Below are 14,882 nucleotides of genomic sequence, written 5' to 3' on the forward strand. Positions count from 1 at the left end.
GTGTATTGTGTGTATTATTGTGAATTGTTAGATATTACTGTATTGTTTGAGCTAGAAACACAAGCATTTCGCTACACCCGCAATAACATCTGCTAAAGGTGTATGTGACAAATACATTTTGATTTGATTTGATTTGATTTATGCACTTAGCAGCGGTGCGCTACTAATCTAGGCCACCACTGTAAAAACATAATACAAAATAACAAAATAATGTAGCTGTATACATGTGTAAATTGTCCAAATCAGGATGACCCACACCTCTTTGAAAATATGTATACCAAATCTTAATGGTGGGAGACAATAACACAATGTTAAGTACCTCAATGGACCAGAAAGGAAATCACACTACAAACTATCAACCTTGTGCCCTTGAGATCACAAAATTGATCATGGATACATTAGAACTGGTCGATATATGGAGACCCAGATCTAGTGAGATATACTCAGAGGAGACTTAATCAAGCTAGTTGTCTTAACTACTTTCTGGCACCAAAGGTTTAAAAAGTATTGATATGAGACTGAATGCGATCGGACCATAATCTAATGGGCCTTTCCACTTGGATGGGATATTGGAAATTTAATCAAAGTCTACTGGAGGACAAGTTGTTCTTAAATAAGACCGAATAATCTATAACAGATTTTTTTTCCATCACAATACATGTTCAGCAAATCCACTTATTGTTTGGGATACCTTTAAATGTAACTTCACAGGTCATTCAACTCAATATCAATCAGTAAAGAAAAAGCCGTTTTGGTCTAAAGAGACAACACTAACAAGGGAAATACAGGAACTAGTGGATGCTGTTGAGTGTAGGACAGCTCATAGTAATGGCTGGAACAGAACAAATGGAAACCATGTGTTTGATACGATTCCACTCCAGCCATTACCACCAGCCCATCCTCCACAATTAAGGTGCCACCAACCTCCTGTGACAGGAACTAACAGTACAGGTAGATAAACTTGGTCCAGGCCCCCCAAATATGTTAAGTACATGTCTCCTCCTCCTCCTTTCCAGTCTCCTCCTTACCCACCGATGAAGATTTCTTTCCTAATAACGAAAAGAAGGAAAATTAACAAATGCACAAAAAGATCAGTGTGAAGGTCAAATTACAGAGGAATAACTTCGAGGCTATTAAATCCTTTCTGTCTGGAAAAATCGGTAGAGGTATATCAAGCCTGGTTTTTATGTATTCACGCTCCATTATTAGCTTGTTTTAACTACTCCTATAACAATTGTAGTCTGTCAGGGAGCAGGAAGGTCTGACGTCACTATTACTAAAACAAGAACCAGATGCTAAATACAAAGATCCTGTCCGTCTAAAAAACTGGAGGCCTCTTAGACTTTAATGTTGTGATGCAAAAATAGTGGCGAATTGCATAGCACTCAGGTTTTTACATGGATGATACATTGGAGACAATAAACAACAACTACTAGCAATAATAGAACATGAAACTTCTAAGAAACCAGGCCTGCTATTCACAGTGGATTTTGAAAAGGGTTTTGGTAAAGTACTACTGGATTTTTTAAAAACCTTTATTTAACCAGGCAAGACCATTTTTTTAATGGTATTATCCTCAGGTAGCCTGCTTCTGGTCTCAGGTTCAGGAATGGATGAAAAAGCATGAAATTAATCTAAAATTGACCCTAGAAATAGCATTGTTGGGAGATTGAGAGACCTGGTCAGTCAATTGCTAATATAGTACTAGCAAAAGTATTTATCTTCAACTCGCAATCGGTGGATTCTATTCGTTTAGATAGATTAAAGTTGTATGTTAAACATCACAGCATATTTGAAAGATATTTGGTAATAAGAGGGTGGCCAGCAGAGATAGGTGGGATGGGAAGAGGGAAACCGAGGGTTGGAATGTGGAACTGGAGATGTATGGGAGTGTAGTTGCTGAGTGAGTGGTAAAATTATGTTTGTAAAAATAAATTAAACAAAAAAATGCCACGCGCATTGAAACACACACCCACACACACACGTAAATAGTGCCACACATGCACACAAACACACAGTCTGCCTTGTTATTTTAACTTTCATTTTCCAAGATGTCTTTTGTTTTATATTGTTGTTTTCCTTTGTTTTTGTATTTTTTTTCTCTTTTTATTGGTCGTTGGTACGTCGGGTGGGTAGTTGTATGTTTGGGTTGGATGGGGATTGTGGCTCGGAGGCATTGGAGATGGGGGTGGTTTGGTGATGGGAAATGGGAAATGGGAAATGGGAAATGGAGGGGAAGGTTTTCGGGGGCGGACTGTGGGGGGGGTATTGGATGGTTGGGTGCGGTGGGTGGCCTGGCGGTTGGGAGTGTTAGGCCTGCAGTCGAGAGGTCGCTGGTTCGGGTCCCCGAGTCGACTGGGCGAAGGATCTGTTGAGGTGCCCTTGGGTGGGGCACTTAACCCTGATTGCTCCTGTGGGTAGCTATAGATGGGAGCATCTGCTAAATGAGGAAAATGTAATGTAAATATTGAGCGGCTTCACTGCAGGAGGATTGTGTGTAAAAGAAAAGAAAAACAAATATGCACTGCTCCAAAATAAAGGGAACACTAAAACAACACAATGTAACTCCAAGTCAATCACACTTCTGTGAAATCAAACTGTCCACTGATTGACAATACATTTCACATGCTGTTGTGTAAATGGAATAGACAACAGGTGGAAATTATAGGCAATTAGCAAGACACCCCCAATAAAGGAGTGGTTCTGCAGGTGGTGACCACAGACCACTTCTTAGTCCCTATGCTTCCTGGCTGATGTTTTCGTGACTTTTGAATGCTGGCGGGGCTTTCACTCTAGTGGTAGCATGAGACGGAGTCTACAACCCACACAAGTGGCTCAGGTAGTGCAGCTCATCCAAGATGGCACATCAATGCGAGCTGTGGCAAGAAGGTTTGCTGTGTCTGTCAGCGTAGTGTCCAGAGCATGGAGGCGCTACCAGGAGACAGGCCAGTACATCAGGAGACGTGGAGGAGGCCGTAGGAGGGCAACAACCCAGCAGCAGGACCGCTACCTCCGCCTTTGTGCAAGGAGGAGCAGGAGGAGCACTGCCAGATCCTGCAAAATGACCTCCAGCAGGCCACAAATGTGCATGTGTCTGCTCAAATGGTCAGAAACAGACTCCATGAGGGTGGTATGAGGGCCCGACGTCCTCAGGTGGGGGTTGTGCTTACAGCCCAACACCGTGCATGACATTTGGCATTTGCCAGAGAACACCAAGATTGGCAAATTCGCCACTGGCGCCCTGTGCTCTTCACAGATGAAAGCAGGTTCACACTGAGCACATGTGACAGACGTGACAGAGTCTGGAGACGCCGTGGAGAATGTTCTGCTGCCTGCAACAACCTCCAGCATGACCGGTTTGGCGGTGGGTCAGTCATGGTGTGGGGTGGCATTTCTTTGGGGGGCCGCACAGCCCTCCATGTGCTCGCCAGAGGTAGCCTGACTGCCATTAGGTACCGAGATGAGATCCTCAGACCCCTTGTGAGACCATATGCTGGTGCGGTTGGCCCTGGGTTCCTCCTAATGCATGACAATGCTAGACCTCATGTGGCTGGAGTGTGTCAGCAGTTCCTGCAAGAGGAAGGCATTGATGCTATGGAGTGGCCCGCCCGTTCCCCAGACATGAATCCAATTGAGCACATCTGGGACATCATGTCTCGCTCCATCCACCAACGCCACGTTGCACCACAGACTGTCCAGGACACACACACTACTGAGCCTCATTTTGACTTGTTTTAAGGACATTACATCAAAGTTGGATCAGCCTGTAGTGTGGTTTCCCACTTTAATTTTGAGTGTGACTCCAAATCCAGACCTCCATGGGTTGATAAATTTGATTTCCATTGATAATTTTTGTGTGATTTTGTTGTCAGCACATTCAACTATGTAAAGAAAAAAGTATTTAATAAGAATATTTCATTCAGATCTAGGATGTGTTATTTTAGTGTTCCCTTTATTTTTTTGAGCAGTGTATATAGATCATGCCCCATGAAGACCCCATCCGCCGCCCCCCCCCCCGGTGGGGATAGATTGTTGTACACAAAGTTGTCATGATTACAAAAGTTTGGCTCACATGACACTTGACCCTATGGTTCATGTACTAAAATTTAAAGAGACTCTAGTACTTTTGCATAATTTTAGCCAGTAACCCTGAAAGTAGTGCTCATAAGACAAAAGTGGTCCCCGGAAATTGCGTACTACATCGCATATGTGCAGATATATGCCCCACGTAATTACTCTCTCTCTAGCTCTGATGTGTGTGCATGATTTACCTTTTGCAAGCTGTCACTCAAATGGAGAGGGGCTGAAGCTCATTGGTTGAACTCAAATTGCTAGTGGGCTGGCCCATGTGGGGGAATATGTAGGGAAAATGCACAGCTTCCAGAAAAACAGTTGATATCAAACTTTGTGGCTAATTGAGGTAAGACAGTAATTCTATTCATAGATTATGAACTAAGCATTGACACATCCAGCACAAAGCGTAGTTGTTAAAGTTCCGGACATGTCTTTAATATGTATGTTTTACACAAGTATCTATACTAGGCCTCTTCCAATAACCTTAAACTTCCCAAGACTTAAAGGTACACAGTATACTCACAGCTGTTTAATGGTTATTGACATTAATGCAAATTATGGGTTGTACATTTAAACACTAGCCTGACTACCCATCCACAATGCTCCGTCCAAATGCCATGCCCACTAGCAATTCATTTATTTTACTAGGAAAGTCAGTTAAGAACAAATTCTTATTTACAATGACGGCCTAGGAACAGTGGGTTAACTGCCTTGTTCAGGGGCAGAACGACAGATTTTTACCTTGGTAGCTCAGGGATTCGATCTAGCAACCTTTCAATTACTGGCCCAACGCTCTAAATCAAATCAAATCACTAGGCTACCTGCCGCTCCCTCAATAATGAGTCTGAATTGGCTTTCCCCCCCAAGAGAGATAAAGGTAACTGACATAATAAAGGAAACACTTGAGTAAACGAGGGATACAAAGTATACAGCGTCATGTATACAAATTCTGGGCAGGCCATTATTCTGGCTACCATAGCAATGCTCTCATAGGACAACAATGCCCCCATCCACAGGGCACGAGTGGTCACTGAAGGGTTTGACGAACATGAAAACGATGTTAACCATATGCCATGTCTGTCTCAGTCACCATGTCTCAACCCAATTGAACACTTATGGGAGATTCGGGAGCGGCACCTGAGACAGCGTTTTACACCACCATGACTTCACAAAAGTGAAGAAAAGACTATAAGATTAACATGGTCACTTAAATATAATGCTATATAAATTCACAAATCACTAAGTATTGTTAGTTCTGTTATAGAGAAGCTCTGTCCAACACAAAGTCTCAGATTGGTATTGTACTATAATTAGTTTGGTTCTGTAAATTAAATTATTCACTTGCAAGTGAGGGACCACCACTGAGAATTCCATTTACTATCTGTTTAATTATGAATGAAATGGGCCTCCTCAAGGCTGAGCATGAATTAGTCATGATATTACTTTCAGGGTGAAAAATAGGTTTACATTAAATATTGAAATGTGCCTTATGTGTGTGCACATTTCCAACAAGATGTTTGTTGTGGCCCGATGTGGTAGCCTAGTGTTTATGATAGAGAGATAGCGATAGAGAGCGCGCACGTATGTGTGTTTCAGAACCATGGACAGGTCCCATCCCTCCATAGGCTGCTACTGATCAAACAAGCCACAATTAAAAACAGGTCAATGTTGCACATTCCAAACATCAATCATGCCTGTTTTCAAGAGACAACTACACATCAAGACAGCTAAACATAAAAAAAATGTGTTCCAGAGAAATGTATAGTGCGCATGCTTTAGAGTTTTTACAAGTGAAAAACTTTACGCATGTTCTATGTATAGCGTAATGACGCAGTCATAGCAACCGGCATGGAGACAAAGAAGCTTCCTAACCTAATCTTGCGGAGTCAGCGGCAGTTCAGGGATTTGTTAGCTCGACTCCAGAAATGTGAGGGTTTAAAATATGTAAATCCATAACCTAGCACTTGGTAAATCACCCTATACACAATTGATCTATCTGAAGAACTTGGTATGAGCATGGGATACACCGAGTATATGGATCCAAAAAGAGGTTGGTAGATACGGTTTGCTAGCTAACGTTAGTTTACTAACCGTTAGCTCACCACATGTTAGCAAAGGTTCTCTGAAATGTGCTCATGTTTACTTCAACAAGTCACACGTTTACGGTTAGACAAGGCAAGTAACGTTAGTCATGTCACAAGTGTATGGCAAAACTGTAACTATCAAATTGTGTTGGCTACTTTTAGCTGCATGGGGATTTATTATGTAAAGCTGGCTAGTTAGCTCGATAGCTAACTTAACAAGGCAAATGAAATTGGATGCGCTAGCTAGCTAACCAGGTTAGATAGGGCATGATCAGTAACGTTAACTGTTAGCTAAATATTTAAACTACAGTGCCATAGTGTGCTTAGGTTACACGATTACTTATTTTATTTTTTATCTATAGACCTGAACTGGGTAGGCTACATACACGCCAAACAGAGATACCCCAAAAATATAGCTTAGTTTTATTACAAATAAACTAGCTAGTTAAAATGTACAAGCTTAGCTGTATGCTGGCAGGCTTGGACTGCCACAAAAAGTTGTTTACATGTTTAGTCTCAAAACTCTCAGTACAACAGGTCTGCTACAATAATTTAGTGGTTACATGCTATATTAATTTATCAACCAGCAGCTCTGCCTTGTTTCCCTTTCTGTCCTCTGGCAGGAAATGCACCACCATAGGAAACCGGAGGTGGAGGAGGTGTACCTGCTGCAACCAATCCGAGCATACAAACTATTATTTCAAACGGACCAATAACCTCACAGTTCCAAATCACTGAATACCATCATTCACTTAATTGAGGCTCCTCCACCCTCTTACCCTAAACTAGCTAGATCTTATTTATTTTATAAAAATCACCTTGTCCGAGAGAGATTTACATGGTTATGAAGGCGTCACGCCAGGGGGGTTTCTAAAATCCTGTATGGGAAAATTTTCAACAATTTTCCCTGTTTGACCGCTAGGTTTTATGGGTATTATCACACCTCCACTGTGGGGCTCTATAGCAGGTGCAGTGAAAATCATTAATTTAAACATTTTAATTGAACCTTTATTTACCTAGGCAAGTGAGTTAAGAACAAGTTCTTATTTACAATGAAGGCCTACCAAAAGGCCTCCTGCGGGGACGGGGGGTGGGATTAAAAAATATAAGACAAAATACAGATCATGACAAGAGACACCACAACACTACTAAAAGAGAGACCTAAGACGACAACACAGCATGGTAACAACACCACATGACAACAACAGGGTAGATACACAACATGGCAGAAGGACAAAACATGGTAGAAACATTGGGCACAGACAACAGCACAAAGGGCAAGAAGGTAGAGACAACAATACATCACACGAAGCAGCCACAACTGTCAGTAAGAGTGTCCATGATTGAGTCTTTGAATGAAGAGATGGAGATAAAACTGTCCAGTTTGAGTGTTTTTTGCAGCTGCAGCAAACTGAAAAGAGGAGCGACCCAGGGATGTGTGCACTTTGGGGACCTTTAACAGAATGGCAGACAGAACGGGTGTTGTATGTAGAGGATGAGGGCTGCAGTAGGTATCTCAGATAGGGGGGAGTGAGGCCTATGAGGGTTTTATCAACCAGTGGGTCTTGCGATGTGTATACAGAGATTACCAGGTTACAGAGGATTATACAGTGCGGTGATGTGTCCTATAAGGAGCATTGGTGGCAAATCTGATGGCCGAATGGTAAAGAACATCTAGCCGCTTGAGAGCACCCTTACCTGCTGATCTTTAAATTACATCTCCCTAATCTAGCATGGGTAGGATGGTCAACTGAATCAGGGTTAGTTTGGCAGCTGGGGTGAAAGAAGAGCGATTACGATAGAGGAAACCAAGTCTAGATTTAGCCTAAGACTGCAGCTTTGATATGTGCTGAGAGAAGGACAGTGTACCGTCTAGCCATACTCCCAAATACTTGTATGAGGTGACTACCTCAACCTCTAAACCCTCAGAGGTAGTAATCACACCGGTGGGGAGAGGGGCATTCTTCTTACCATACCACATGACCTTTGTTTCAAAGGTGTTCAGAACAAGGTTACGGGTAGAGAAAGCTTGTTGGACACTAAGAAAGCTTTGTCGTAGAGCGTTTAACACAAAACCCGTGGAGGGGCCTGCTGAGTAGAAGACTATCATCTACATATACATGGATGAGAGAGCTTCCTACTGCCTGATATGCTTACCTTACTAGCTCCTACAGTGCAGTAAAATGTCTAGCGAATACACAAATAATTAAAGAAATCAAGAAATTTCAGAACAAGTCCCATTAACAACCCAAGTAGATACATTCTAAAGAAAGCAGTGTTAGAATCCAACAACACACACAAATCCAAAGTAAAGGAATGGAATTAAAAATATATACATATTTGGAAGAGCAATGTCGGAGCGGTGTAGACTAGAATACAGTAAATACTTATGAGATGAGTAATGCAAAATATCTAAACATTATTAAAGTGACCAGTGTTCCATTATTAAAGTGGCCAGTTATTTCAAGTCTATATATATAGGGCAGCAGCCTCTAAGGTGCTACAGCATTGTCACATAGGTATTCCACTTGTCCAGGTGGGATAGGGAGGTGTGCAGTGCCACAGCAATTGCGTTGTCTGTGGATCTGTTGGGGCAGTATGCAAATTGTAGTGTGTCTAGGGTTTCGTGTAAGGTGGAGGTGATATGGTCCTTGACTAGCCTCTCAAAGGACTTCATGATGACAGATGTGAATGCTACTGGGCGATAGTCATTTAGTTAATTTACCTTAGCTTGCTTGGTACGGGAACAATGGTGGACCTCTTGAAGCAGGTGGGGACACCAGACTAGGATAGGAAGAGGTTGAATATTGCATTACTCCTCTCACTGACTGCTAAGCACTCCTTTAACCAATGTTAAGGTAACATTGACTAGCTAACAAACTAATTCACTTTTAGGTAATGCATCGCCTGGCCCAGGCCACAGTCTGACTGGACCGCCCAGAGGACAGATGAGTTTAAAAATCAGCCGTAAGTATTAGGCTATAACAATGTGTACAGTGTAATGTATACCTCAACATACAGCTCCACACCACACAGGGGTGATATGTGTTTACTTGCTTCAATCTCCACATTCCGCTCATGTTTGTCTTGGGTTTACAGCGTTCTGCCCTCAGTCGTCGAGCAGACTAACTCAGTGCATTATTCAAGACCATATGGTGTCCCATTATAAAAAGGTATATTCAGCTAAAGGTAAGGGATACAACCGGTGAAGTAAAATAACTTGTGTGTCCTCCAGAATTTCAATCATATGCTGACTTTGGTTATTGACATAAATACTCTCTTCCAATGTCTTTCAGCTGCCATTGATTCATCAGTACCCAAAAGTATGCTAAGCAGTGTAAAATGTACGTTTTTTACATCTGAAATCACAAAATCTAAATAAATTGCACATAGGCTATATGATCTGATTTAGTTGATCATTGTTGTGTGTACATTCACAGACAATGACCAGTTACGGCGGGAGCAGTTGAGGAAAGATGCGTCCAGGTCTGATAGACGGCCTCAGTCAGCTGGTTCACACTCACAGAGGAGCAGCAGAGCCAACACCAAAGCCTCCTGCCCATCACAAAATACACAAGTAAGAAGGCACTGCAGTGATTTCTGCATGTAGTTTAGTTATCACCTCATTTTAAATCATTCTTGAAGTGTAAACTGGCACTCACACCGTCATTATAAGTGTGTAATATTACATGGAAATAGATGGTAAAGATTATTGTATTGATTTTAATGATGGGTCTCTCTTGCCTTTCAGAGTGGAGCAGGTCAAGAAAGTGCCTATTTCTACCTGGGAAGCTCAATGATTTCTACTCCAAGAATCAACACCTCCTTTCACGCCAAGCAAATAGTTTACCCGTCCCAAATGGTCGGGGGGGCCGGGAGCCCCCCGCACTTCTTCCACTGTGCATCAGAGTACAGCTATAGGAGCCCAAACTCCCAGAGGCAGCAGCCAGCCCGCTCCACCACAGGTACCCAGAGTGGCTACAAGGCCTTTCAGGACCCTGTCCAGAAGACCTACAGTGGGGACCTGATTCAGAAACACGCCCACCGCTTCACCCAGGACAAGCCCTTCACTCCCAGGACTCTGAAGTCAGACAGCAGGTCCTATCTGTCTCAGTATCGCTACTACACACCTCCTCGCTGTAAACCAGCCCAGGACCAGGAGAGGACCATCCCCAGGCTGACACGGCAGGAGACCTATCATGGAAGGTAACGTGTTTCCCTGTTTGACAGCACAGGTGTCTTATTTTTCTGTTTGTGTGAATGAGGTGAGAGAAAGAGAGAGATGTAGACAGGATGAGAGGGTGATACCATGGAAACATTGGCTAATTAACATCCTTTCATATAATTGTTTCACCTTTGAACAGGATCTAATAAGATGAGCATGCTCATCATTCGCACACAGCAGCTAGTCCAGACAGTATCCTGAATCCTGTTTCTTTTCCTGCAGCACAAGAACCAAGGAATGCTCATCGGCTGAATGGGATGATCAACCCCTGGCAAGTTCGATTAAACCCTTCATCCCTGGAAGAACATATTGCAGTATTATAGGATATAGTCAGGGAAAAAGTGTGGTAGAATTAGTTGATTATATTTGCTGTTATATTGAGAGACAGTAGTGTGAATAGAGGAAGTAAAAAGATACGTCTTTCAAGAGCACCTACCACAAATGAAAGACAATGCAAAATCAGCATCCATTACAATTAGGTCTAAGTGGTGTTCGGGAAATGCTAAGGAGATGATAGACAAGAAGTAGGATTGGCTGAGAATTGGGACAAATATGATTGATATGGATGCAGTGCCAAGGTCTTGCCATAATACAGGTGGAGATGACTAAGCCAGCATCCATCATATTGACAGCCTGGTTTGGCTTGGAGTAGCAAGGAACGGCATCCAATAAAATACTCTTTCAAATTGAGAGAGGTGCATTACACTAGCTGTACTGCAAGGTCAATGTTATTGGAGTGACTATAATATTTCAGATGCAGAGTCACCAACTCTGGTCTAAATAAGGAAACAAACTCATAAACAATGATCAACTCTAGAGCAGATTATACTTGTAAATATTATACAGCTTAATTAAACACATGGAGCCTGATTAAAACTGAATGAATTGATCACTCTGTTATTATAGGGACATGGTACAGAGCATGAGTGGTCGGATGCAGACGATGAGTCCCATACACTGAATCTGTCAGCATTTGGACAACGAAGCAAAGGAAACAAGAGCGTAAGCAGCGATCACTTCCATCCCTCATTCAGGTAATGTTTATACTGGTTTCAGACTATGTGCTGAGGTATTGTACCTGTGCTTCTTGTACAATTTTAAAAAATGTATTTTGTCTTGGATTGGCTTCTTCCAGGGTTTCACCAGAAGGAATGACATCTCCTATCATGAAGAGGGTGTCTGCAGAGTAAGAACCATGTTTTAACCTTGTCACCTTTAATCACTACTTTTCTATAAAATATAGGAAAAGATGATAGGCTGATATAATAAATTCATGATTACTGCTGAACCATAGCAGTTCCAAGCAGTCTCACTTATGTAGTTTCCCTGTAAAGTTACCATTCTGACTTACCATTCTTTTCTCTACAGGGAGGAAGAATTTATGTACCTTGAATTTATTGCTGATGTAACAAATGAAATCTTGTCCAGGGGCCTGTACTCTGACAGGTATGTCACTTTTATATGAACTGTTTTTCTCAGGACATGAGACCTTGTAGCTACAGTGTAGCACCGTGTCTGGTATTTATGCTAGGCTATAAATCACAAGTGATGGCCTCAATGATATTCATAATAATCCCACCTGATGAAACCAGTAATAGGGGGCATCTTAATGTTGCTGCACTGCTCTCTGGCTGCTTTTTACACAGGCAGCCAATTCTGATGTTTTTTTCACTAATTGGTCTGTTGACCAATCAGGTCAGTTCTGAAAAAGCGCTGACGTTAAAAGATCTCATGCGATTGGTCAAAAGACCAATAAGTGGGGGACAAATATCAGAATTGGGCTGCCTGTGTAAACGCAGCTTGTGTGTCACTGAATATGAATGTGTTACCACAAGTAGGTATTCATACCAATTCATTCTCCTTCTAAAGGGTCTTAGAGCGGGTGTTTGATCGTCACGTTGACAAGAATAAACATCTATTGGATGAGGTGGGTGTCTAAACTTGACATGGGCATCTGCACTGGCAGCACGTTTTTTACACTAATGCTACATTCAAAATGGCAAAGCGAGAACCAAAAAAGCTGATATGTTCTGTACTTAGAGATCTGTCAGGGTCATAGTGAACTGTTTTTGTTCTTTTTTTAAGGACAAAATGTGCCACCTTCTGGAGACTCTGCGCAATGACTTGCAAAGTCCAGCCAACACACCTACCTTTAGTGCAGAGCCTAAGAATGGTGAGGAGACAGAGCTTGACCTTCTTCATAGTCATCTACAGGGTCTGGAGTCTCTGGACAGAGGAGCACTATCAGAAACCAAAGAGGACAATGACCTTTTTCCCTATGCATTGTTTAACCAGGACAGTGGTGGGCTGGAGAATGTTGTTCCATTGTCAGTGTCCACACCGTTATATGGTAGCCCTCCTAAGAGGACTGACTCTGACAGTCTGCCTGTTGGTTCACCTGATGCTGATGGAGGTGCAGAGGGCCTGGATGAGCACAATCATGACAGGGAAAATGACTTTCCTCCTTCACTTGGTGAAAATACCCCTCTGACCCTTGAGGAGGACCACAATCAAAACCTAGAAGACAATTATGGTGGACTATCCAAAGACCTGGAAGATCTCGAGAGAAATCTGTCTGAGTCATTGCATGTTTCCAATGCACCTAATTCCGCAGGGCCAGTAGTCACTGAGAATATAAACACAGTAGCCTCTTTCAGCGATGATGAGTTCTGATTTTATTAGTATTTTAGGGATGAGTTTTGTGAGCTTTGTAGTAAAAGGAGACTATTTTCGATAACAACAATTTGATATAGGTTTTTGCATCTTAAATGTGTTTTATAAATGGGAGCTGATAGGTATATTTCATACTTTTTGCCTATTCCTGTTCTGGGCACCATTGCCATGTGTATTTCCAGTACAAAGTATTGACCAATATATATTTGGATTATTGTTACACAATGATGAGAAGGAACTAGACCGTATATTCATATTTTACAGCAACCTGGCATGAAGTAATTAAACTGACAGTTCACAAATGAGTGCAATATGAGCAGAACTATAGATTTGCAGTGATGGTGCTGAATAAGGTAAATCAAGCAGGGAGGCAGCTGTCCCATTTCTGTACTTGGCATTCCGGCTGTATGATGTCATGGCCTCAATCTGCCGTGTATTACGATATTGTTGAGGAACTACTCAAACTTCTATAAGGAATACAGCCGATTAAACCAATGCTAGTGGACCTGAATTATTTTATTGTTCGTAGTTTTGTTTGTGCATTTAAATCAACGTAGATCAGCAGATGTAGCTAGAGATTCATACACTTGATGCTCTTTCGGCAGGAAGTGAAGCACGTTAGCTGGCTTAGTCTGATTTTGGCATGATGCAGGTTAAACTTGAAACAAACTACACTTTATTTTATATTGTACATATGTATCACCTATTATCACTGATAGCCGCTTTGGATATGCACAATTTACAAATGGACTCATTTGGTTTTGGCGGACATCAATAAGGTAACGGTGATAATATCAGCTAGCTAGTTATTTACAGGGATTTTGTTAGGTGACGCCTGGAGAGAAGAGCCCGTTTTTGACGCCGACGACGTTCACGTTAGCAATGCTAGTCTGCTTGCTAATTAGCTAGTGTACTTACTAGTTTGTAGCTAGCCAGCTAACTAGATAACGTTACGTAGCCACACGTTTCGGTTGTTTTGGAAGCTTCTCTGATTTATAACAGTATTGGTAACGTGTTGCTTCAACTGAAGTTAGCTTGTTGGCTAACGTTGATAGGGTCAATGAGCTAGCCACGGTGATAATTTAGCTATAGTTAACGTCATCTACCTAGCTAACGTCAAATAAGATGCTGATATAAGATAGAGACTATCCGTCTCTACCATCTAACCTGTATTAAACGTAATAGAATGTTGGGTATTAGCAAAAGTCGTTGATCTCTTTGTAACAAGCTAAATCTGGAGCTCACTGCATTGTCAAAAATCAATGTAGATCTGTTATTCCAGTGTAATGAAAGTGTCCTACTGATAACTTTTGGATGGAGAACCATTGCCATCAAAAAGGTACAGAGTTATCGCAGCACATTCTGAAATCACTGACTGACTTGTACCAATAAGTCAGATGCTCCCTGTCTAGCTAGCGAGCTAAATGGATTAACACTACCAATAAACTATTATCTCGAGGACAGCTTCAATTTTGCGAGAATTTTACTTCTGGGTAACCCAGATTACAAATAAACTGTGTTCTTTAAAGGGCATATGTTTAATGTGAAGGGACCGTACATACATACCCCAACCAGAAACCCATGGATTACAGGCAGCTGCCGCACTGAGCTAAAGGTTAGAGCTGCTGCTTTCAAGGAGCGGGACTCTAACCCAGAAACTTATAAGAAGTCCCACTATGACCTCAGATGAACCATCAGAGGCAAAGCATCAATACAGAACTAAGATCGAATCGTACTACACCGGCTCTGACGCACGTCGGATGTGGCAGGGCTTGCAAACCATTACAGACTACAAGGGGGAGCACAGCCGAGAGCTGCCCAGTGAT

At 42.0% G+C, this 14,882-nt stretch overlaps 1 protein-coding gene across 3 annotated transcripts; it reads left to right on the forward strand.

The window, feature by feature from the left end:
* The first annotated feature begins 5,906 nt into the window (after positions 1 to 5,906).
* spata7 (spermatogenesis associated 7) lies at positions 5,907 to 13,567 on the forward strand. Of its 3 annotated transcripts, none has more exons than XM_020501383.2 (12): positions 5,907 to 6,124; positions 9,054 to 9,125; positions 9,258 to 9,347; positions 9,455 to 9,502; positions 9,599 to 9,735; positions 9,910 to 10,364; positions 10,606 to 10,654; positions 11,290 to 11,417; positions 11,519 to 11,569; positions 11,752 to 11,829; positions 12,253 to 12,310; positions 12,469 to 13,567. In XM_020501383.2, the coding sequence occupies exons 1-12, from the start codon at positions 6,085 to 6,087 to the stop codon at positions 13,054 to 13,056; spliced, it is 1,794 nt and encodes a 597-aa protein (XP_020356972.1). In that variant the 5' UTR covers positions 5,907 to 6,084; the 3' UTR covers positions 13,057 to 13,567. The 3 variants fall into 3 exon arrangements, with proteins under 3 accessions (XP_020356972.1, XP_031643877.1, XP_020356973.1); XM_031788017.1 differs by having other exon boundaries at positions 5,924 to 6,124; positions 6,782 to 9,125; XM_020501384.2 differs by lacking the exon at positions 5,907 to 6,124 and having other exon boundaries at positions 8,107 to 9,125; positions 9,258 to 9,331.
* The last annotated feature ends 1,315 nt before the right edge of the window (positions 13,568 to 14,882 follow it).

The sequence above is a fragment of the Oncorhynchus kisutch genome, linkage group LG14 (genome assembly GCF_002021735.2).
Source record: "Oncorhynchus kisutch isolate 150728-3 linkage group LG14, Okis_V2, whole genome shotgun sequence".
In the NCBI taxonomy this organism is placed as follows: domain Eukaryota; kingdom Metazoa; phylum Chordata; class Actinopteri; order Salmoniformes; family Salmonidae; genus Oncorhynchus; species Oncorhynchus kisutch.